The sequence below is a fragment of the Macaca mulatta genome, chromosome 14, assembly GCF_049350105.2.
Source record: "Macaca mulatta isolate MMU2019108-1 chromosome 14, T2T-MMU8v2.0, whole genome shotgun sequence".
Lineage (NCBI taxonomy): Eukaryota > Metazoa > Chordata > Mammalia > Primates > Cercopithecidae > Macaca > Macaca mulatta.
Window position 1 is genome coordinate 101,939,211 of NC_133419.1, and position 22,670 is coordinate 101,961,880.

Here is a 22,670-nt window from a genome sequence, read left to right on the forward strand (position 1 = left end):
TTTAAGGCCATATTCATTCTAGGCTTAACTTTAGAAGTATAGGTTCTATTAGCTACAGCTAGCTGATGGTCTGTAAGGCCTTCTTTCCTGAGTTTATTAATAAATAGGGATGTGAGCCAACCTGAACTCAATAATCTAGGCCCAGTTCAGCTTAGATTCATCTTATGGATGTTGACTAATCTGGTTTGGATTATATTTCATAATATGGGTGAGTAGTCAGTTATTTTACTGCTTTTTGTTTAATTTTGGATTTAATAAGGACCACAGAGTGTGGAATTATGGTACATTAAATAGTCCGCAGATGCTAGGGAGAAACAGAGATTGTTCTTTTCACTCAGCCATGAATAAGAAAAAAACAAACCACAAAACCTAGGTGATGTTCTTTTCATTAAAAATCATTTCATGACTTAGTATAGTAAGGATAAGCAATTTAGGACTTGATGAACTTTTGCTACATCTGGCTATGTATTTCCTGTAAATTTTAAGAGATGTAGAAATTTCCCACATCCAATGGCTACTGAACAGGCATACTTTGGGAACAAGAAACTTAAGCCATTACTTGTCTTCTTGTCCACTTCACTTTATCAGTGGGGACCGCAGTTGTTGAGTTATTGAATACAAAAATAGAGTATCTTTAAATTTGAAAAAAATATATATTTTGCAAGTTTTGAGTGCTTCTTATGCACAAGGCTCTAGGGTTGTAAAAATATTTAAAAGGATTCATATTCTATCCTGACTTCTGATGTGTGAAGGATAAGTATGGATGACAGAAATTGCCTAGGTACTCACAGCAAAAACTAAAAATGTAATAGCCGTCCTACCAAAGGAATACAAGACAGATTAAAGCAGACATAGATTTCTTGTGGGCATCTTACATCATAACCTTCTTAGGGATAGGAAGTTATTTTTTGGGTTGATGACTTCACTGTGATTTCTAAACCCATTGTTCCCTTTTGTGGAATTGTTGCCATAGTAAAAATAATTTCAGCATGGGTTTTTGTAGGGGCTATGTTCTAGTCAGGCTCTTCATTCTAAAAAGACACTTAAAATGTTAAAATCAGTGTCATTATTTTAAAATACCTACAATGAAAGAGTGATAGCCTCTTTAGATCTTTGATAAAACAGGCCCTAAACTCAAAACACTGTATTTTTTTCAGCAGAATAAATTACTTGAATACTTTCAGCCCTAATTTTAAATGAATTCAATCAAATATATCATAGCATATGGTGACATAAATAAAACAATGAGACTTTCTAGAACCCTGGTTTCACTGTAGAAAATAGCCAGTTAGTTTGATAAAATTATAGCCAGAACTATGGCTTAATGAAAACAAAATAATAGCAATTACTATTTCTGAACGCCTGTATACATTTTTTTGGTTTCCATTTCTACTCATTACAAAGCACTGGGCAAAGGCAGGTTTAATCAGAGAGGTTAAATAACTTGCTTAATCTCATCCAGCTAGTAAGTGGCAGAGAAGGGGGGCACAGTCCTACATCAGCTATCTCCACAGTGCCCATCATCAAACACATGACTAGTTGTGGATAATTTAAGTTACAGGTTGACATGCCATGGCTACTTACAAGGCATAGTTTTGGCAAAAAAATATTGTTCATCATATTTCCATATCACCTGTATAGCAATAAATTATCTTAATGTTAAATGTGAACAAATAGCATAGCATTGCCTTATTAAAAAGTGCCACATCTTTAAACATTAAACACACACAATTGTCACATAATTACTGATAATGGAGGTATAATGCTTTAGACTCAAATGGCTTTTCAAACCTTTTTACGGAAAATATTTTCATCTCAAGAATCTATTTCAATAACCTTCAAGTATTTCCTGATATGTAACCTGTCTTCTTATGATTTAGTGTCATTTTAGAGCTACCAGAAAGAACATGACCTGTAAAATGAAGATAATGGTTATGATGACTAAATAGTAATGGAGACATCAGTAGATAGGACTTTGTAGAGAAAAATATTTAGAAATTAGATATTTTCCATTTGGTGAAGCCATATTCTTTTTAAAAAGGTATTTTATTTTTTAAGCTTAGCATTAAATATTAAATCCTAGTGTTCAGACAACTACATTGCAGACAGAGATCAACATCAAAGATATCAAACATTTTAACAAAAGCCAAACCTGTGGCCACCACATTCTATTCCCTCATAGTTGAGTGAAATTAGAAAATTTTAAAGTTATGATGGAAATTAAATCTATGCTGGTGGAAATGATTTATATCATCAAAATATTGGTTTAATTCAAAGTAACAAGAATGAGATAATAAAATGACCACAACATCAACTGTTCCCTGAGTCCATCACTTAAGTATAAAGGGCTAATAATATTGTTTTTGTTTCTTGGGGGTTTTTGGATAGACCTACATTCATTTTCTTATGTCACACAGTTCATTCTGAGAGGTGTCACTCTCACAGAGGTAGATTTCCTGTAACTATTATATTTGGGAGATGTTAAAAATACTTCTCTTGGGATGACGTTTGTGGGGAAAATATACTGAAAGCCTTTTCAATAAGATTTAATGCAAATGAATTACTGACACATAAAGGTGTTATTTAATATTTACTTTAAAGTTAGTACCTTTGTGCTGCACATGTATCAGTAAAATTGTCTGTAAATGTTTTGCGTCTATCTAGTATATGTTGAGTGTACAGATATTAAAACGCCTACCTATCAGGCACTGTAATTTATACCTACTACTGGACTGTAACTTTCCTGAGTTAGATAGTCTTTCTTCAGCTCCAAATTCTCATAAGGCTTATTGGCACATTTTTCTTGTGCTAATACCAGGTACTCAATCAATATTTGTTGAATGAAATTAGAAATGAAGAAAGTTTTTATACTGAGGTTTACAGTACAAAACAATTTAAGGCTACGTAAACGTGAGAAATAATTGTTTTGTGGAATTTTTCCTAGGGAGAGAAATAATATTCCATTCATTCAGTTTAAAAACTTAGAACAAGAAATCTAAAGTATTGTCCTTAAGACACATACAATACACTTCTATTCTTCTATGTTATAGTCAGTAAAGGGAGAGATCTCACAAAGTAGGAAGCAAAGGTGGAAAGTTTAAAAGAGATGAAGATATTTGATAAAGCATGGGAGAAGGAAGTGATAAAGTCATGGGTACAGAAATATGCAAAAATGTAACCAAAGAATGATCAAAATCTACTGTAATACCAAGACAGAGACAACATGTCATTCAACTCTCAGTCGACAAACACTATTGTCCACTTTATGTGGCTCCCAGACTCCTAGGAGAGTCACAATTGTAAAACAACATGCTACTGTAACTCAAATGTGCACAAAGTGGCAGGTGAACTCTAGGAGAAGGCAAATTACTACTTGAAAGACTCAGAGATTTTACAGAAATGACATTTGGCTGAGTCTTGAAGGTTGAAACACGCATATGGAATTAGCATCAAAGGGGAAAATTCTGGCAGAAATTTGATGGTAAAAAGATCTGCATGGCTGAAACATAAGAGGAATTCATGATAGTGGAGGATAAAGAGGAGAAAGGTATGTGAATTGATACCTCCCTCCTCCTCCTCTCCCTTTCTTCTTTCCTTTGATTTGAAAAGATGTTAATAAGCTCTGACCAAAAGGAGCAATTGGCAGGAAAGATATTTTATTACTTTCAAAGGTGAGAGAATTGAAAATCAGTAAGGGTGACTAACTTTCAACATGCCACAGGTGGTAAGGAGTACAGTTAGGCCATAATCTTCTGATTTCTTATTTCCTCTTGTAATACCTCATTAGAGGACAATTCTCTCCCCAAAAAAGATTATTTTAAAAACCTACAAAATCCACAATACTATTTGTATAATGATACGAATCTACTTATTAACTTCCTAAGAGATTTGTGTTTCCAATCTGGAAAATGGTCTTAACATATGAGTTGTTTTGCCTAGTTTGAAGAACATCAATCTATTTTAGTGGTTTTAAACTCTTTCTACATTATTTGCATTAAAAATACTTTTGAAAATCTGATGAAAGTTACGAATTTCATCCTCACACAAATATACTTAGACAAAATTTTGCATAACATTTTAAATGTTCATTTTTGGAAATATAATTGAGACAAAGGGAGTTACCTAGAAATAACTTATATAATAGCTTTGTATTATTACATGTAAGATTTTTTTTCTCTTAAGTAGATGATTTGTTAGATGCAAAAGTTAAAAATTCTCACCTACATGGTATGAAATAATATGGATAAGATATAGTTTAACAATTTTAGTACTTTTTCAGTCTTGTAAATTCTTCAAGAAAATATGGGTACACAAAACAGCTAAACATTCTAATTATACTTTATAAAGGAAAATAATTAGAACCTCACAATTTTTCTCTTAAATTTACACACTATGATATGTTATAAATGTAAGGCTTTCAGAAGAACATTATAAAAATTCAAGACCTCATAATCCTGACAAAACAAAAAGACATACCACAGAATTTAATTCTTTAAAAGAAAAAGATGACATTCACTTTTTATGAAAGAGAAGGGGTTTCACCATCCCTGCCAATATCTTGGGTAATTGTGCAGCAATAACTTCAGACATCATTTCTGGAAATTCAACACTCAGTGCCCGGGACTGGATAAATGTATTCAAGCAGTACAGATGAAGTTGTTTGACAAGCTGTTGGTTTAACAAACAAGTAGAAAACATGTAATAAAAATAATAAATTCATATGCTATTCAAATATGGCAACTTATTTTTCTAACTATAATATAAATACTTCTCAAGGTGTTTTCTTCTTACCACAATGAAAATAACTCCCACCATTTTCTAGAATAATATGTAAAATGTTACATACTTGTGATAGGACATTCTGATATTACGGATTTATTTAAATAAATGAAAGTTATTCATAATTCCACAGGATAAGCTGTGTAAACATTTTGGTATATTACTCAAGTTTTTTTTTCTTTTTATACATGTGTACAGACATACCCAAATATACACACGATGTTACACATGTTTCATAAATTCTATTTGCTAATCTGGCTGTTTTATATAACATATTGATTCTTCCTATGCCAATAATCCAACATCGTTTAATCTAATTTTTATCAAAGTAATTCATGTGTATAGTGTTAAAAGCCAAGTAGTACTACATGATTATAAAAACAAAAGCAGCAGCAGCAGCAGCAATACAGCCTTGCAGTTTCCTGATAGACTTCTTCCCATCCCTATTCCAGCCCCGTAGACACAACTACCTTCAACTTTTTGTAGCCTGTGTCTTTTGATATTTATTTCTATATTTCCACTAAAGTTAGGTTTAGTTTCTACTATGGGAAATGAAGAAAATGAAGTTTTCTTATACTAGACACTCTCTTCCTCAACTATGTACACGTTCTCTTCTTCCCAGAGAGAGCTTTTAGCTCAATTTTTAGCTAAAGGCAATATCCACCATTTATATTATAAAGATTTTTAATGGTTTTCTGCTGGATTGCATCTCCATTCTTATGACTCATTTTTATTTTGCAGAAGTGAATCACCTCGTGTTCTTGTTTGTTTTGTTTTCTCTACATTTGTCACAAAGTCATAGTCAAATGCGCCAACAGAATTGTAAAAATCACCTCAATTACAGTCATACTTACTGGTAATCTCTCAGTTCCATTTATTTTTCCTGGAGCTGGTATCCTAGAACCCTTTGTATTACTGCTCCCATCTAGACTACTGCTCTGCACAATTATTGTGTTGGGACATCACTTTGCATCTCTCTTGGGGTGGATCTTTGGCTTAGTCCCATGTTTTGTTGTAAGACATCCTGTAGCAATTCTTGAGAAAGGTTGTATCTGAGGTAAACTCTAGGAGACCTTGCACGGTTGAAAATACTTCCATGCTGCCATTGTACTTGTTCGATGGTTTGGCTAGGTATGAAATTCTTTGAAGATTTTCTTTTCCGTGAAATTCTGAAGGCCTGCTCCACTGTCTTCTGGCTTCCAGTGTTGCTGCAGAGAAGTCCAACATCATTCTGAATCCTGATAACTTCTATGTGATCTGTTTCTTTCATTGCTGGTATACTTTAAAATTTTCTCTTCATTTCTGGCATGCTACAGTTTTACAATAAGGTACCTTAGTTCAATTGTGCAGTGCCTCTACACTGGACCCTTATTGTTAGAAAACTCGTGTATTTCAGTTCCAGCAACTTTTATGATTTCTTACATAAATTTCTCTCCTTGATTTTCTCTATTTTTTCTTCTGGACATTCCTATTAATTGGAGGCTAGAACTCCCTGGATACTAAATTTACTATAACTCTTCTTTCTAATTTTCCATGTTTTGATCTTTTACTTTTCCCCAGATTTTCCCTTCCATTTCAGCCCTTTCAGTGAATTTTTAATTTCTGCCTTTCTTCATTTAATTATCCAAAAGTATTTTCTTGCTAAATGTTCATTTAAAAAATGTTTTCTGTTCTCATGTCATGGACGCCATATCATTCTTATTTCTCTGAGGATGTTAGAAGGTTTCTTCTGTTCTCTGCACTGGTGTTTTTTTCCTTCAAGTGTCTTTTTATTTTGCTTTCTGCCTTTCATTTTAGAGGCTTTACTCAAATAGCTCATAATCTTGGCTGTCTGTTCATATTCAGGAGTAAGACCTCAAAAGTTGACCTAGTGAGTGGATAGCGTTTTTATGCCTTCACTGTCATTTTAATGTGATCTGAACATAGTAGCAATAAAAGCTTGTATTTCATATATCTTGACAAACCACAGATATCTTGTCTTAGTAATCCACTTCTGGTGTTAGGCATTTCTTGTTTGTTTTTCTTTTTTTCCCCTCTGCTATGGTGAACATCCTTGCATGTATATTACATTTGCCTAATTATTTCTTTAAGATAAATTCTAAAAAATAGAAACTTGAAAAGCATGCAAATTTTAACTTTTGCTATATATTGCCTGATTGCCCATCCATCAGCAATGCTATTTATAATTCCATTTAAAATGGCATGAGTCTTATTTTCCACATACATACCTTTGTTTTTACTATATATATAAAATCTTTTATAATTTTAGGCACAAATATTTTAGAACATATTCAGGAAATGTACCATAATTTCTATCAGCTATTAAATTACCCTCAAATTATACAAATACTTGTAAAAGAATATTTGGGTGGTCTATACTGAAAATGAAAACAAACTATATAAAGTCTGAGCAGCGTGATCCAAACACTTTTAAAATACAAGTATTAATCTGAGAAAATCATATAAAGTAAAATTGATATGTAACATTTAAAAAGTTATAGAAAATCAGAGAATAATCATTGATATTCTGGAATCAACCAAATACTTACATCATGCAAGTTATCAAGAAGTTTTGTAAGTTGATAGAAACGCTGTGAGCTAGACACAACTCCTTTTTGCCTCAAACCAATTGCCTTGATGAGCTCTCTAATGTAGCTTGACCTCATCTCCTCAAACTGGGTTTGACTTCGTAGTCCTTCCAAAGGAACTGTAAGAAGACAATTAAAAGTGGCAGTTATGTTTAAAAAGATGACATTAACAACTTATAACACATATTTGTAAGATATATAAAGATTTCTTCTGATATATGACTCTAGAAAAAAAACACCTTATATAGGAAAGAGATCATGTTATTGATAGTATCAGGACATATGCACTTCTAGTTCACTGGAAGAATATAAGAACTAATAGGTATAGTAAAGAACACTTCAGCTGACCTATTTTAGACCTGTATCAATGGATTCTGCATTTATCTTAGCATTTGCTCAAAAGAGCACCTGGCCTTATTCTACATGCTTCTTGAATACTTGGTTTGATTTAGTTTACAGCTGCATGTAATCTGGATCCTTTTTGTCCCCTTCTTTTTAATGAACACTTGGATCTCTTAGTAAACTTTTGTCTTCTTTATATAAATCTCAAGTATTTGTCATTAAGATTATTCCTAGACGATTTATATTTTTGTTGTAATTTAAAAAATTGCCTCATTAAATTTTCCAATGCCTTCCTGCTGATATGGGAGAAAAGTATTAATATTTAAATATTTATCTTATATCCAGTCACTTTGTTACATAGGCATATCTTGGAGACATAGCTGGTTTGGTTCCAGACCACTGCAATAAAGGAAATATTGCAACAAAGTGAATCACATGCATCTTTTGGTTTCCCAGTCTACAGAGAAGTTATATTCACACTACACTAGAATGTATTAAGTGTGAAACAGCATTATTTAAAAAATGAACATAACTTAACTAAAAAAATACTTTATTGCTAGAAAACGGTAACAATCATCTGAGTCTTCCATGAGTCAAATATTTTTGCTGGTGGAGGGTCTTGTCTACATGTTGATGGCTGCTCATTGGTCAGGGTGGTGGTTGCTGAAGGTTGGGGTGGCTACGACAGTTTCTCAAAATAAGGCAACAATGAAGTTTGCTGCATCAGTTGACTCTTTTGTGAATAATTTTTCTGTAGCATGCAATGCTGGCAGTTTGATGGCATTTTACCCACAGTAGAACTTCTTTCATAACTGGAGTCAATCCTCTTAAGTCCGGCTGCTGCATTATCAACTAAGTTTATGTAATCTTCGAAATCCTTTGTTGTCATTTCAATAATGTTCATAGCATCTTCACTAGAAGCAGATTCCAACTCAAGAAACCACTTTCTTCGCTCATCCATAAGAAAAAACTCATCTTTCAAGTTTTATGAAACTAGTGCAATTCAGTCATGTCTTCAGGTTCTACATCTAATTTTAGTTCTCTTCTTCTTTTCACACATCTGTAGTTATTTCCTCCACTGAAGTTTTGAACTCCCTCGAAGTCATCCAAGAGGGATGAAATAAATTTCTTCCAAACTCTTGTTAATTTTGCTGTTTTCACCTTCTGCCATGAATCATGAATGTTCTTAATGGCATCTAGAATGATTAATCTTTTCTAGAAGGTTTTCAATTTACCCACATCCATCAGAGGAATCACTGTCTATAGCAGCTACAGCTTTACAAAATATATTTCTTAAATAATAAGACATGAAAGTGGAAAATTACTCTTTGATCTACGAACTACAGAATGAATGTTGTGTTAGCAGAAATGAAAACATTAATCTCCTTGCATATCTCCATAAGAGCTCTTGCCTGACTCGGTGCACTATCAATGAGCAGTAATATTTGAAAGTAGTATTCCTTTCTGAGCAATAAGTTTCAACAGTGGATTAAAATATTCAGTAAACCATGCCGTAAACAGATGTGCTGTCATCCAGGCTTTGTTGTTCCATTCATAAACAGCAGAATAGATTGAGCATAATTCTTAAAGGCCTTAGGATCTTCAGAATGATAAATGAGCATTAGCTTCAGCTTCAAGTCACCAGCTTCATTAGCCCCTAACAAGAGAGTCAGCCTGTCCTTTGAAGCTTTGAAGCCAGAAATTGACTTCTTCTCTGTAGTTATGAAAATCCTAGATGACATCTTCCTCCAATGGAAAGCTGTTTTATCTACCCTGAAAACCTGTTTTTTAGCACAGCTACTTTCAGAAGTAGCGATAATCTTACCTAAATCTTTTGGATAACTTGCGGCAGCTTCTACATCAGCACTTGCTGCTTCATCTTATACTTTATGTTATGGAAATGGCTTCTTAAACCTCATGAACCAACTTCTGCTAGCTTCAAACTTTTTTCTCTTCCTTCCTCAAATTTTTAGCCTCCATAGTATTGAGGAGAATCAGGGCCTTCTCTCTGGATGAGACTTAGGCTTAAGGGAATATTGTGGCTGGTTTGATCATCTATTCAGACCACTAATACTTTCTCCATATCAGAAATAAGGCTGTTTTGCTTATCATTCATGTGTTCACTGGAATAGCACTTTTAATGTCCTTCAAGAACTTTTCCTTTGTATTTGAAATTTGGTTAGTTGCTTGGCTCAGGAGACCTAGTTTTTAGCTTGTATCAACTTTTGACATGCCTTCCTCATTAAGCTTAATCATTTCTACCTCAGACTTGCAACTCTTTCTTTTACTGGAACACCAAGAGGCCATTCTAAGATTGTTAGTTGGCCTAATTGGTTTTTTTTTTTTTTTTTTTTTTGAGACAAGGTCTTGCTCTGTTGCCCAGGCTGGAGTTCAGTGGCACAATCTCAGCTCACTGCAACCTCCACCTCCCAGGTTCAAGCAATTCTCCTGCCTCAGCCTCCTGAGTAGCTGGGATTACAAGTGTGTGCCATCATTTCAGACTAATTTTTGTCTTTTTGGTAGAGACAGGGTTTCACTGTGTTGACCATGCTGGTGTTGAACTCCTGACCTCAAGTGATCTGCCCACCTCAGACTCCCAAAGTGCTGAGATTACAGACATGAGCCACTGTGCCCAGCCTTGGCCTAATTCCAATATTGTTGTACCTCAGGGAACAGGGAGGAAAATTACAATTTCTTAAACCTATATTTATCCCATGCACCCCAATCAAAACTTGGTTTCCATTTCCCCTAGAAAAAAAAGGCCAGAGATACAAACTTATGAAAAACAAGTTCATTCTTTGGTTTTTGAGTTTTCAGGATCTTGTACATAAAGGGGACTGTGGAGTAATTCTGGCAATTCAGTATATCTATGCAAATTTTTGTCAATTGAAAACTCCAGTATGTACATCTATATGTATATCTAGAACCTCTTTTTTTAAAAAAAAATTGTATACATTTAAGGAATATCTGTGCAGTTTTGTTACGTGAATATATTGCATAGTGATATCTGGGCTTTTGGTATAACAATCACCCAATAATGCACATTGTATCCATTAGGTAATGTCTCACCCCCGTCCTACCTTTCCAGCCTTCCAAGTCACCACTGTCAATTATTCCACACTCTATGCCCATGTACATGCATTATTTAGCTCCCACTTATAAGTGAGAACATGTGGTATCTGACTTTGTCTCTGAATTGTTTCACTTAAGATAATGACTTCCTGTTCCATCCATGTTGCTGCAAAAGACACACTTTCATTCTTTTTGATGTCTGAATAATATTCCATTGTGTGTGTGTCTGTGTGTATGTATATGTGCGAATACATCACATTTTCTTTATCCTATTATCTGTTGATACACACTTGGATTGATTCCCTATCTTTGCTATCATGAATAGTGCTGCAATAAACGAGTGCAAGTATCTTTCTGATATAATGATTTCTTTTCCTTTGGGTAGACATCCAGTGGTGGGACTGCTAGATAGAATGGTAGTTATATTTATAGTTTGAGAAATCTCCATATGGTCTTCCATAGAGGCTGTACTAATTTTCTGGAGCTACTTCAAAGAGCAGTCATTTCAAACCTTCACAACTCTCTTTAAGGTTACCAACCAATCCCTATATTTCCCTCAGCTGTAAACATGAATGTAAATTTATTTTTTCTCAATTTGTTCATGGCAAATCCCTTTACTAAGATTTTAGTGTAAATTTTTTTTTTTTTTTTTTTTTTTTTTTTTTTTTTGAGACAGGGCCTTAATCACCCAGGCAGGAGTACAGTGGCGCAATCATGGCTCACTGCAGCCTTGACTTCCTAGGTTGAGGTGATCCTCCCACCTCAGCTTCCCGGCTACCTGGGACTATAGACACTTGCCACTACGCCTGGCTAAATTTTTGTATTTTTTTTTTTTAGAGATGGGGTTTTGCAAGTTGCCTAGGCTGGTCTCAAACTCCTGGGCTTAAGCTATCTGCCTGGCTTGGCCTCTCAAAGTGTGATTAGAAATGTGACCCACTACATCTGGCCTTTAGTGTAATTTTGGTGAGAACAATGGTAAAAATGTTTGTTCAAGCTACTGTCTATTCCTGGAGATTTATATTTTCATTTTTAATGGCAAATGAGAGGTTTAAGTTCATAACTACCAAATCATCAAAGTTTTACTTTGCCAATCTTCTTGCATTTATAAAAGGTATTTTCTACTTGAGATTGAAGATTATTTCTATTTCTTCTAGTTTGTTTTTTAATTATTTGAGTGTTTACATTTAACTCAATTATCTGTTATTCAAGGATATAATTTGAGCTATATATCCAAACTTTTTTTTTTCCAAATATAAAACTATTTTTCTTAACATTTATTTGTTTCATACTCATTGATTTGTGGTTTCCACTATACTATTTATGTTCTAATATATACTTGTCTGATTTGCCCAAAAGTTCAGTATATCTCTTCTCCCATGCTATATTAATTATAGTAGCTTTCTAATTCCATGCATGTTTTTATAATGCTTATCTATTTAGTTTTAAAAATAGATTTTCAATAGGTTTGTCAAATTCACCCTCTTCTCCCAAAATCTCATTAGAATCTTGATTAGAATCTGTGGAAAGCATAAGTACTATTCATTAAATAGTTTCTTTTTCTTTCTTTTTGTGAAGTGGCAAGTGGCTAAAAATCTTACTCTCTATGGCATGTGAGTGGAAGTTGTACGAATCTCACTTGCTTTTCTTACCACTGCTCTAGTGATCGCCTAAGTTTCTAAGTGACAACAATGAGCAGTGCCTCCCTGTTGATTAATTCCATTGTTGTTTAATCCCCCAGCATAATGTTGCCTATCCATAAACAGAGAATTATGTTAAGGATATAAGCCAATTTGGAAAATCTAGGACTCTGTGGCATAAGGGCTATAGGATTCATTCCTTCATGCAAAGAAGGGCAGGAGCTAATTACGGTGTTATTAAATGTATTCCAGTGGACTCTCTGGGCCGGTTCCACGTGAATATTCTTTCTCCACTTGATGCTCTGTCACCACATTAGGCTTGAAATTCCTCGTCCAAATAGGGTTCCCAAGAGAGTTATGTATTGATCCTTGTCTTTGCATAGATTCCATGATGAAGCCTTCATTTTAGGGTTTAGCTTCCCTGCCCTTCCCTCCTGATCTGCACCCCCCAGCCATTTGAGATTTGTGTCTTAGAAAGAAGTCCCTGTAATGATGTTGCTGAGAAAGACCTTAGGCTCACCCTCGGCCTGAGGTCTTAGCTCCCTGTGGTTCTCACACAAATCACAATGAATCAAGGAAGCATCGGTTTGTACATTTGAGGGCTGATCCTGCCTATGCAAGGGTCAAAGCAGTTGCTTTTTCTTTCTTTTTAAACTTCCCACCCAGACCCTTGGGGATCCACTGAGGCAGAGGTAAGTATGTTCCTTGGATATAAGAAAAAGTGGAATGGATATTTGCCTGTCCTTCTGGCGATCAACGCAATGCTTTATAAAACATCATTTCCTCTTTCTTCTGGGCCTATAGCTAGGCAGTATTTCCCAGCCTTTCCTGCAGCTTAAGTGCCTTGGAATGTGGGTGAAAGTGATGTATGATAGTTCCAGATCTAGCCTTCAAAACCTCTCTCACTCAGTGCTCATTGCTAGTCACGTCCAATAGAGGTTTGCAAGCCACGAGGAAAGGGTGGAGCCACTGGCTAGAAGGAGCCTGGGCGTTTCTTGCTAACTCACTGGACTGTGTCTGTGATAAAGAAACCACTATTATATTAAGATGCTAACCTTTATAGTTACCTGTTTTAACAATTTATCTTGACATCACAAAAATAATTCTAAACAAAATTATGTATTTTATATAGCAAATACTTTGGGGATGGGGTGAGAGTGGTGGTAGAAAAGAGTATGGTTTGTGCTTATCCAATATTAATTGCAGTCGTGTATCACTGAATGATGGGTATATATTCTGAGAAATGTGTCCTTACACAATTTCATCATTGCGTGATTGTCACAGAGTGTACTCACACAAACCTAGATGGTATAGACTACTATACACCTAGGCCTTATACCTAGGCTATGAACCTGTACAGCATGTGACTACTGAATACTGTAGGCAACTGTAACAGAGTGATAAGTGCTTGTGTATCTAAACACAGAAGGGGCATAGTAAAAATCCAATATAAAAGATAAAAATGGGACACTTGCATAGGGGACTTAACATGAATGGAGCTTGCAGGACTGGAAGTTGCTCTGCGTGAGTCAGTGAGTGAGTGGTGAGAGAATGTGAAGGCCTAGGACATTACTATACACTACGATAGACTTTATAAACACTGTGCACTTAGGCTATACTACATTTATAAAAATGTTTTTATTTCTTTTATAATAAATTAGCTTTACCTTACTGTAATTTTTTACTTTATAAACTCTAGTTTTTTAACTTTTTGACTCTTGTAATAACATTTAGTTAAAAACAAAAACACATGGTACAGTTCTCTTTCTTTCTTTCTTGTTTTAGAGACAAGTTCTCACATGTTGCTTCGGCTGGACTTGAACTCCTGGGCTCAAGTGATCCTCCCAAGTAGCGGGGACTACAGGTACATGCCACCGTGCCTAGCTTTCTTTCTCTATATCTTTATTCTATAAGGTTTATCTGCTTCTAAATATATTTTTTTTTGCTTAAACTTTTTTGTTAAAAACGAATACCCAAAACACACATTAGCCTAGGCCTACACAGAGTGGGAATCATCAATATCACTGTCATCCACCCCCACATCTTATCTCACTGGAAGGTCTTCAGGGGCAGTAACACACATGGAGCTGTCATCTCCTAGGATGACGATGTCTTTTCTGGAATCCCTTCTGACAGACCTACCTGAGGCTGTTTTGCAGTCAATTTAAAAAAGTAGAAGTAGTGACTCTCAATAGAAAACTATAGTATAGTAAATACATAAACCAGTACGAGTTGTTTATTATCACTACCAAGTACTATGTACGGTACATAATTGTATGTGCTATACTTTATATGACTGGCAGCACAGTAGGTTTGTTTACATCAGTATCACCACGAACGTGTGATTAGTGCATTATGCTATGATGTTATGATGGCTATAACGGGACTAGGTGATGGTAATTTTTCAACTCCATTATAATCTTAGGGAACCATTGTATATGTGTGCCATTGGTGACCAAAATACTGTTATGTGGCACATGACTGTAGTTTACATTACTGAAATAGGTGAATATGAAAGAGTAATTAAATCATTTTATCTAAAATAAAAAGAAATTGATAAGGCAATTTTAGTATTATATGGTAGGTAAAAGACTAAAAAAATCGAGTAATTGTATTAATGTCTATAACAATATATTGGGTATTTCTTCTTTATACTTATAAGCCAAAATGTCTACCTCATATATAACTATATAATCATATTGTTTGCAACTTTTCTAATGAATTAAGAAACTAAATATCTTGCATTAAGTTACTTGAACTCACTCACTTGTATTAAGAAGTAACAATACTTTCATACAGAGGAACTCTTCTTGGCTAACTTGAAGCTTGACAAACTCCTGTGGGATCTGCCACATGGTAAGGCATAATGAATAGAATGATGATTCTTTCATCCGCTGTCTTGCACCACACACAACACACAAAAGAAAAAGCAACAGGAAAAAAAAAAAAAAGTGTCTCAGCCAGTTTAGGTAATTTATCAGGGAATATGATTTTGGTAATTACCTTACATATTATTGAGTATGACTACACTTTTAATAAACAAACCCAATATTTGGAATTTTAAACATCTTCTGAACTTTTTACAATACTGAATTTTTGAGGTTAAGAAATCTTAAAATTAGAAAATTATATGAAATACACAGTGACCAAGATTAACATTGTTTCTCATTTTTATTATTACATTTTAAATACCTAAACCAAGAAAACAGAGCAGGGGTGTAGGAGTTGAGAATGTGGAGCTGAAGATTGCTCAGAAATGTTTTATTTACTTACAATTTATTTTCTATGAAAACATAATTATATAATTTTGTGTGCAATTAAACAGGAGAAGTCAGTTCACAGAGCTTACCATATTTTGAACTTTTCTAGGGAAACATACAATGATACAGAAAAGACTAAAAGAGGACATTGGCAAGCATTAATGAATGGACAAAGTTAAACACAAGTGCTGAAGGCTGAGAAAATTTAATTAAGGCATTTTCTCAACCATGTGTTGTTTTATAATGTCCACATTAGTCAAATGAAGCTAGCAAAAATAATGAAAAGAAAACTAGATTTTGACTCAAAAGAGAGAATGAATCTCACTGTCATTCAAATTATTTGGCAGATTATATAATTCTTCTGAGAGTCAATTTTCTGAACTGTACAGTGAAGAATGCTGATTTCTTAATTATCTCAAGGAATTGTTGGATAAAATATAATGAAACATGAAAATTATCTAAAAACTGTAAAGACTTATAAAAATCTCAGCTATTTGGGATTTAAACATAAACTGGTCTTACTTTGTAAAACCACTGCTTTCAGTGTGAGTTACATACTTCTAAGTCAGCATTCACCATTAGAACAATATAAACATTACCATGAAAAGATGCTTATTCAGTTAAAGGTTATATGTAGAAAATCAATTGAAATTATTTAAATATAAAGCAAATTAAAATATTTATCTTTCAACTTTTAAAATAAATTGCCAGTCTAATTTGTCATGTATGAAGAAAGAGGTTTTTACTTTTTGAATGTAAGTCAATAACAAAAATATTTCTCATTTATTTTATGATTGTCAGTACCAAGCTATAACATTTTAAATTGATAAATGAAACATTTAAGTTTATCTTTAAATATATTACTTGATACATTCTTGGTGTGTAAGAAATTTGGATTTGATACAACTATATTTTGAAATGAGAAAAAAGCTCCAAATATCAAATTACCATAAAATGACATTAATATCATCATATCAAGAACACTAAATATGTGATCATCTATTGAAATACAACTTTCAAAATTATCCTATATGTACACTTATAATAACAAAAACAACAAAAGTTACTACTTACTCATTCAGTATTAGATCAGGTGCAAAATACAGCATCTGCCCACTGACATGTTTGTAGGATCTCCATCCTAAACCAAACACCATTAAGCTCATCCAAGAATACTGAATGAGAGTTATCTGGTCATCAATATGTAAGTTTCGAAAACCTACAAAACAAATTTAAAAATACAGTGACCATAAAAATGACTGGATTATATAAAAAATGTTGAAAATACATATAAATCTGAAAATAGGTATAAGTAGGGTAATGTTTTCAATCTCAACATATTTTACAGTGAAAATCAGAAAACATTAATAAATAATACAGCCTAAAATATCAGCAACTTTGGAAGTCACTTAAAATCAGTCACTATGATTTAGCATTTCTGGGATTTTGCTAAGTGAATCCATTATCCATCCCTCATTCATGCAACACACATTTAATGAGAACCATTCGTGTGCCAGGCACTGTATAAAAATGAAGATGAGTAAGACTCAATCCTAGCCTCAAAAGATCACAACTCAACAGGAGAAACAAGCACATGAGTGCTGGGGTAGAGAAGGTTACAAGGGAGTGCATCAGTCAATCTGGAGGGAAGTCAGGAAAAAATTACCAGAAAAAAAGAGAAATAATGCCTGAATGGAATATAATCAGTTTGTTAAATCTCAGTTCTTTGGGATTTAAACATAAATTGGTCTTACTTTGTAAAACTACTGCTTTCAGTTGTGTTATATCTAATTTTCTTTTAACAACCCTTAACTACGTCTTGGGTAGATTCCACAGTCATTAGGTCACTTGTGTTCTCTGAAACTTAATGCAGTCTTGTTTTAAACTTCCATGTGGCTTAAGAGATTTAGAATCTGTGTGTGTGTGTATTGGGGGGTGTGGTGTGAATGCTTTGGTCTTTCATCCTCTTTTAGGCTGTTCCATGGTGTTGGTGGCAGAAGGATGGCAAGGAAAGGGCAAATGAATCTTGACTTAATCATCACAAGTCTCTTCATGTCTTCCCAATTCTCAAGGGAAGATCACCAACTCAACAGTGAGTAACTTAAACGTGGGAGAAACAAAGATGTGTTTGGAGATGTAGGCTGGGTCAGATCATTCAAGGTCTTGCATATCTACTAAGGAGCAATGGGAGTGACATAGCCTTGCAATGTAGATAGATCCTTTTTAGCTATGTAGTAGGTGGATTCAAGGGAATAAGCCTGGAGTTAGGGAGGACAGCTGGGAGATACTGTCAAAGCCCAGGTGAGAGATGATAAAAGCCTGAAGTAAGTCAACACATCGGAATTAAGAGGAAAGAGTGCATCAGAAAAATATTTAAAGGGAAAAATCAAAGACATTTGTCAACTGATTGCAGGTAGATGGGAAGAAGAAGGAATCAAATACATCTTTCAGTATTTTTCTTGAACGGTAGATGATGATAACAGCATTGCTGAGATAAAATAAAGGAGAAGAAACTTGCTAGGGAGAAAATAGTTTTGGATAGGATTCAGGGGTCAACATCCTGATATCAGCTGCATGTATGAATTAGAAGTATGAGGAGATATCTGGGCTAAAAATATTAATATAAACTTGAAAGTTATTTATATCTCAGTGTAGCTGAAACAATGAAAATGGATAATTTTTAAAATTAAAGGTATAGAGACAATGTTTTGCTGAGAACATCAACCACTTTCTATAGTTATTTTAAAAACATATATTTTCTCTAAAAATCCACGACGTTCTTACAAATAATCTGTTTCAAAAGTAAAACCGAAGCAAAACTTAATTCATTAGCTATCAAGAGCAAAAGAAAGTTATTTCCTGACAATGTTAATCATGTCAAGGTAGGTAGCAAAAAAGAAGGCTCTTCTCTTCATACACTTCAGATCGTCCCATCTTCATGTGAATAGTAGAAAAATTGCTCTTCTCTTCTTAGAATTCCTTAGCTTCAATAAGACCAAAAACTCAAATGTATATTAATAATAAGAGATGCCATAGTGAGCATTTACCTTTTACTGAGAAGGGATGCTCTTCAGTGTCTAACTAAACATTTTTTCTCCTTCCCACCTTTCCTTGCTCCCCTTCTCCCTCATTTCTTCCCTCACTCCCTTCCTCCCCTCCCTCCTTTCTTCCCTCCCTCCTTTCTTCCTTCCCTCTCTCCCTCCCTTCCTTCTTTTCCTCTCCTCCTCCCTCACTGCTCTCTAAAACCTTCCTCCTTTCCTTCCCAACTTTCTTCCTCCCCTCCTTCTTTCTCTGTGTGGACAGAGTTCCCCACTGGTTGTAGTTTTGTGAGAGCAAGTGCCCTACCTTCCTACTTTCCCACTGAGAAAGCTGGGTAAAGCTTCTCCTTCTCTGGGCTTAGGGCATAGGTTTGGCCCATGGAACATACTTTAACAGGCATTTGAATCAGAAAATACTAAAGCAAAGACAAATATATGACTATTTATTCTTGATGGTGGTGGTGTCCAGATAATGAAAACCAATGGGAGGATTTGTGATGCTTGCTTTTTAGCCCTTCAGATGTGCCTTGGCTTCTGTCCATATTCTAAGCTTGTCCTCTAGCTTCTATTCAGTGAACCCCTGGTGTCCTTTCAGTAAATTATTTTTTTCTTTTTCTTTTGTTTTTAAAAGGGGTTTTTGTTGTTGCTTGTGTGTTTTATAATTAACATAGTTGATTTTTATTACTGGCATCCAAGAATCCTGGTTTACTCAGGTGCAGAAAGACTAAATAACCAGCCAAACGTTTTTTTGGCTTGCAATTTTTATAATTTTTAAAATTTGTGTATGACTTAAATGTGTCTTCAAGTATAGGTCTACATAATAACTTTGAAATAAAATTATAAAGCTCAACACAGTAAATGTAATACATAAATGCTGCTTGTAAGTCAAATATTTAACAGACTACAAAAATGGGTAATTTTGTGATAAAATTTAGAATCATTTGACAAGAGATCAATGAATTGTCTTAATGTTTGAAGAGGATGCCTTTCTAAAGGGAGGCACATATAAACGTCCCTATTGCTGATCTGTCTTCACAAGTTGGAAGGAATTCAGGACAGAAGACCCAAGTTCCAGTCCTGGCTCTACCACTCACTAACAGCCACTTTGGAAACATCACTTATTATCATTGAATCTAAATTTCCTCATGAGTAAAATCACAATGACAATGATAACTAACTCAGTGAGTTGCTATGAGACAAATGGGATAATTATGCACATTGTAGAACACTATGGAGATATTTATTAGTCTATCAATGCAACAGAATTGTTCATTGGAGTAATACTGTATGAAATCCACCAGTCAGTCTAATGGGAAGTCTCTGATACTAAAACACAATGGCAGTAAAAAAATGTTAGGAGGCATTTTATACATTATAGAACCTATAAGAACTAAAGTATAAATGTTAATAGTAGTGAAAAAATTTTAAAGATAAATTATGTGTGTGTTCTGGAATATATATTTTCCAGAATACATATTTTATGTTGTTATATATAACAAATTATATATTTCATATAATACAAAAAATGGGCTGGGCACGGTGGCTCATGCCTGTAATCCCAGCACTTTGGGAGGCCAAGGTGGGCAGATCACGAGGTCAAGAGATTGAGACCATCCTGGTCAACATGGTAAAACCCTGTCTCTACTAAAAATACAAAAATTAGCTGGACGTGGTGGCACACTCCTGTAGTCTCAGCTACTCGGGAAGCTGAGGCAGGAGAATGGCTTGAACCTGGGAGGCTGAGGTTGCAGTGAGCTGAGATCGCGCCACTGCACTCCAGCCTGGTGACAGAGCAAGATTCCATCTCAAAAAAAAAAAAAAAAAAAAAAAAGGCTCACAGAAAGTTACTTAGTTTTAATTAATCAGATGTATCAAAACATTAACCGAGAGTTCACAATAATCTCCACAAATACATTTATTATTCTCTATATCTTTCTCGGTGAACTTTATAACTTTCTAAAAAAAGTATAATATTTAAATATTTGACTTAACTATGCTATAATTTTTCACTTCAGGCATTTGTTTTATGTTAACCTTTGAATAGTTTCAAACATTTAAACATTTTAGAAAATTATATAACAATTAAATTGTTCTTTATCCAAAAACACATCCTGTCCACATTTACATGTTCACATTCACTTTATCCTACTCCTACTTTTTGTTTTTGTCTTTTTGCTTTTTTCTTTGTTTTCACATTCTGGGACTAGAAATCCAGGCTTACTTTTATTTTATTACAACATTAAAGGCAAATCTTATTATAATAACTTTAAATTTATAAAATTACCAATATTTATATCAGAAACTATATTTCTGTTTGACAGAATGGAATAGAACTCAGAAAATAACCTTTATTTACTCCACCTTTTACAGTGCTTATCTATGATAAATGTACAATGTTAAATTGACTTGAACATGCCTAGTATAGAAATGCTATTTTTTTCCTTATTAACTGTAATGTCATTCATTACTTTATGCTGAAACAAAGACGGGAACACTGAGATCAAATTCCCAATGATGATAATGATCAGGCAAACTTAGTACATTTGAGATGACCAAAATGAAAAACCTTCACATAGAGAAGTGATGGATTATCACTAATTGTATTTAACAAATGTTAAAAAAAAAATACTCTTTTCCTTTTAAGTGACTTGACCTGATAATTTCTGACAAAAGCCCTGTTACAGTTGTCCAATTTTAGCTTAAAGAATTAACAGAAAGTATATAGTAAAGAGATGGCCGGGGCTGGGTGTGGTGGTTCATGCCCATAGTCCCAGTGCTATGGGAGGTGAGGCAGGAGAATCACTTGAGGCCAGGAGTTGGAGACCAGCCAAGACCCAGTCTCTACAAACCAATTAATAAAAGCCTGTCCAGGTGTAGTGGTGCACACCTGTAGTGCTGGGGAGGCTGACGTTACTGGGGAGGCTGAAGCAAGAGGATGGCTTGAGCCTAGGAGTTCTAAGCTGCGGTGAGCTATAATCATGCCACTGCACTCCAGCCTGGGTGAGAGTGAGAGCCTATCTCAAGAAAAAAAAAAAGACAGCTTGTATGACATACTAAGTTCCCCAATCTTACTCCCAGAGTTTTGATAAAATATGTAGGTTTTGGTTTTGTAAAAAATGTCATGTAATTGAAACAGATAATCTACAACAACAATGGCAGAGCATTAAATATCTCAGCACCTTCTGACACAAAGCATCAACTTTCATTTCAACAAGTATCAATGTTGAGAAGCACAAAGAAGCTTCAATACTACAAGTATATAACCAGCAACGTATGTTTGATGATTTATTCTGAATAAGAACTTAATGTCTAACAACTTAAGGTAGTAAAATTCTTTGCATATCAATTCTGTAAATTAAATTTCTATAAATGTTCTTTAAGCACCTATTTGGGAGGAAGCATTATACTTGCAATTAGGATCAAGATTAGAAAGATGCTGTTTCTGCCTTTAACACTATAGGCTTGTGAGACAGATAGAAAAGTAGAACACAATTGTAACTCAGAGTCATAGTGTTAGGGTTGACAAGCACAAAGGAGACAAGGGAGGGTACAGGGTTTCCTCACCCAGTCTAGGAAGGCTCAGAGAAATCTTCCCAGAGGAAGTGACAAGTAATGCGAATCCTGAAAGACAGTTACAGGTCAGTCAAAGGAAGATGTGGGAAAAGAGATGGGCTGCCAGGTAGGAAAAATAATATGGGCAAGAGAAGGAGGCTAGAATTTGATCAAACAGCATTTAGGGAACTAGATCTTAGAGTCGTGTGAAGAGGAATGATGAGAGATAACACTGCAAATTCAGGAGCCAGATCACAGAAAGCCCTTGCATATTGAGGCTATGGAGTTTGGATGCTATTTGGAAAAAGAAATGGAAAATATGATTGATTATAATTGTTTTAGAAAAATGATTCTAGGGGGTAGAATAGAGGATCATTTGGGGACCATGTGAAATTGATGGTA

General features: G+C 34.5%; 1 protein-coding gene across 2 annotated transcripts in view; it reads right to left on the reverse strand.

Annotated features, from left to right (window-relative positions):
* Positions 1-3,628: 3,628 nt before the first annotated feature.
* Positions 3,629-22,670, reverse strand: part of PGR (progesterone receptor) — a 91,997-nt gene continuing 72,955 nt past the window's right edge. For both annotated transcript variants that reach the window (NM_001278457.1, NM_001278456.1), the window contains 4 exon segments: positions 3,629-4,668; positions 7,329-7,486; positions 15,186-15,316; positions 16,753-16,897. In NM_001278457.1, the coding sequence (NP_001265386.1) occupies positions 4,513-4,668; positions 7,329-7,486; positions 15,186-15,316; positions 16,753-16,897 (590 nt within the window). In that variant the 3' untranslated portion in view covers positions 3,629-4,512.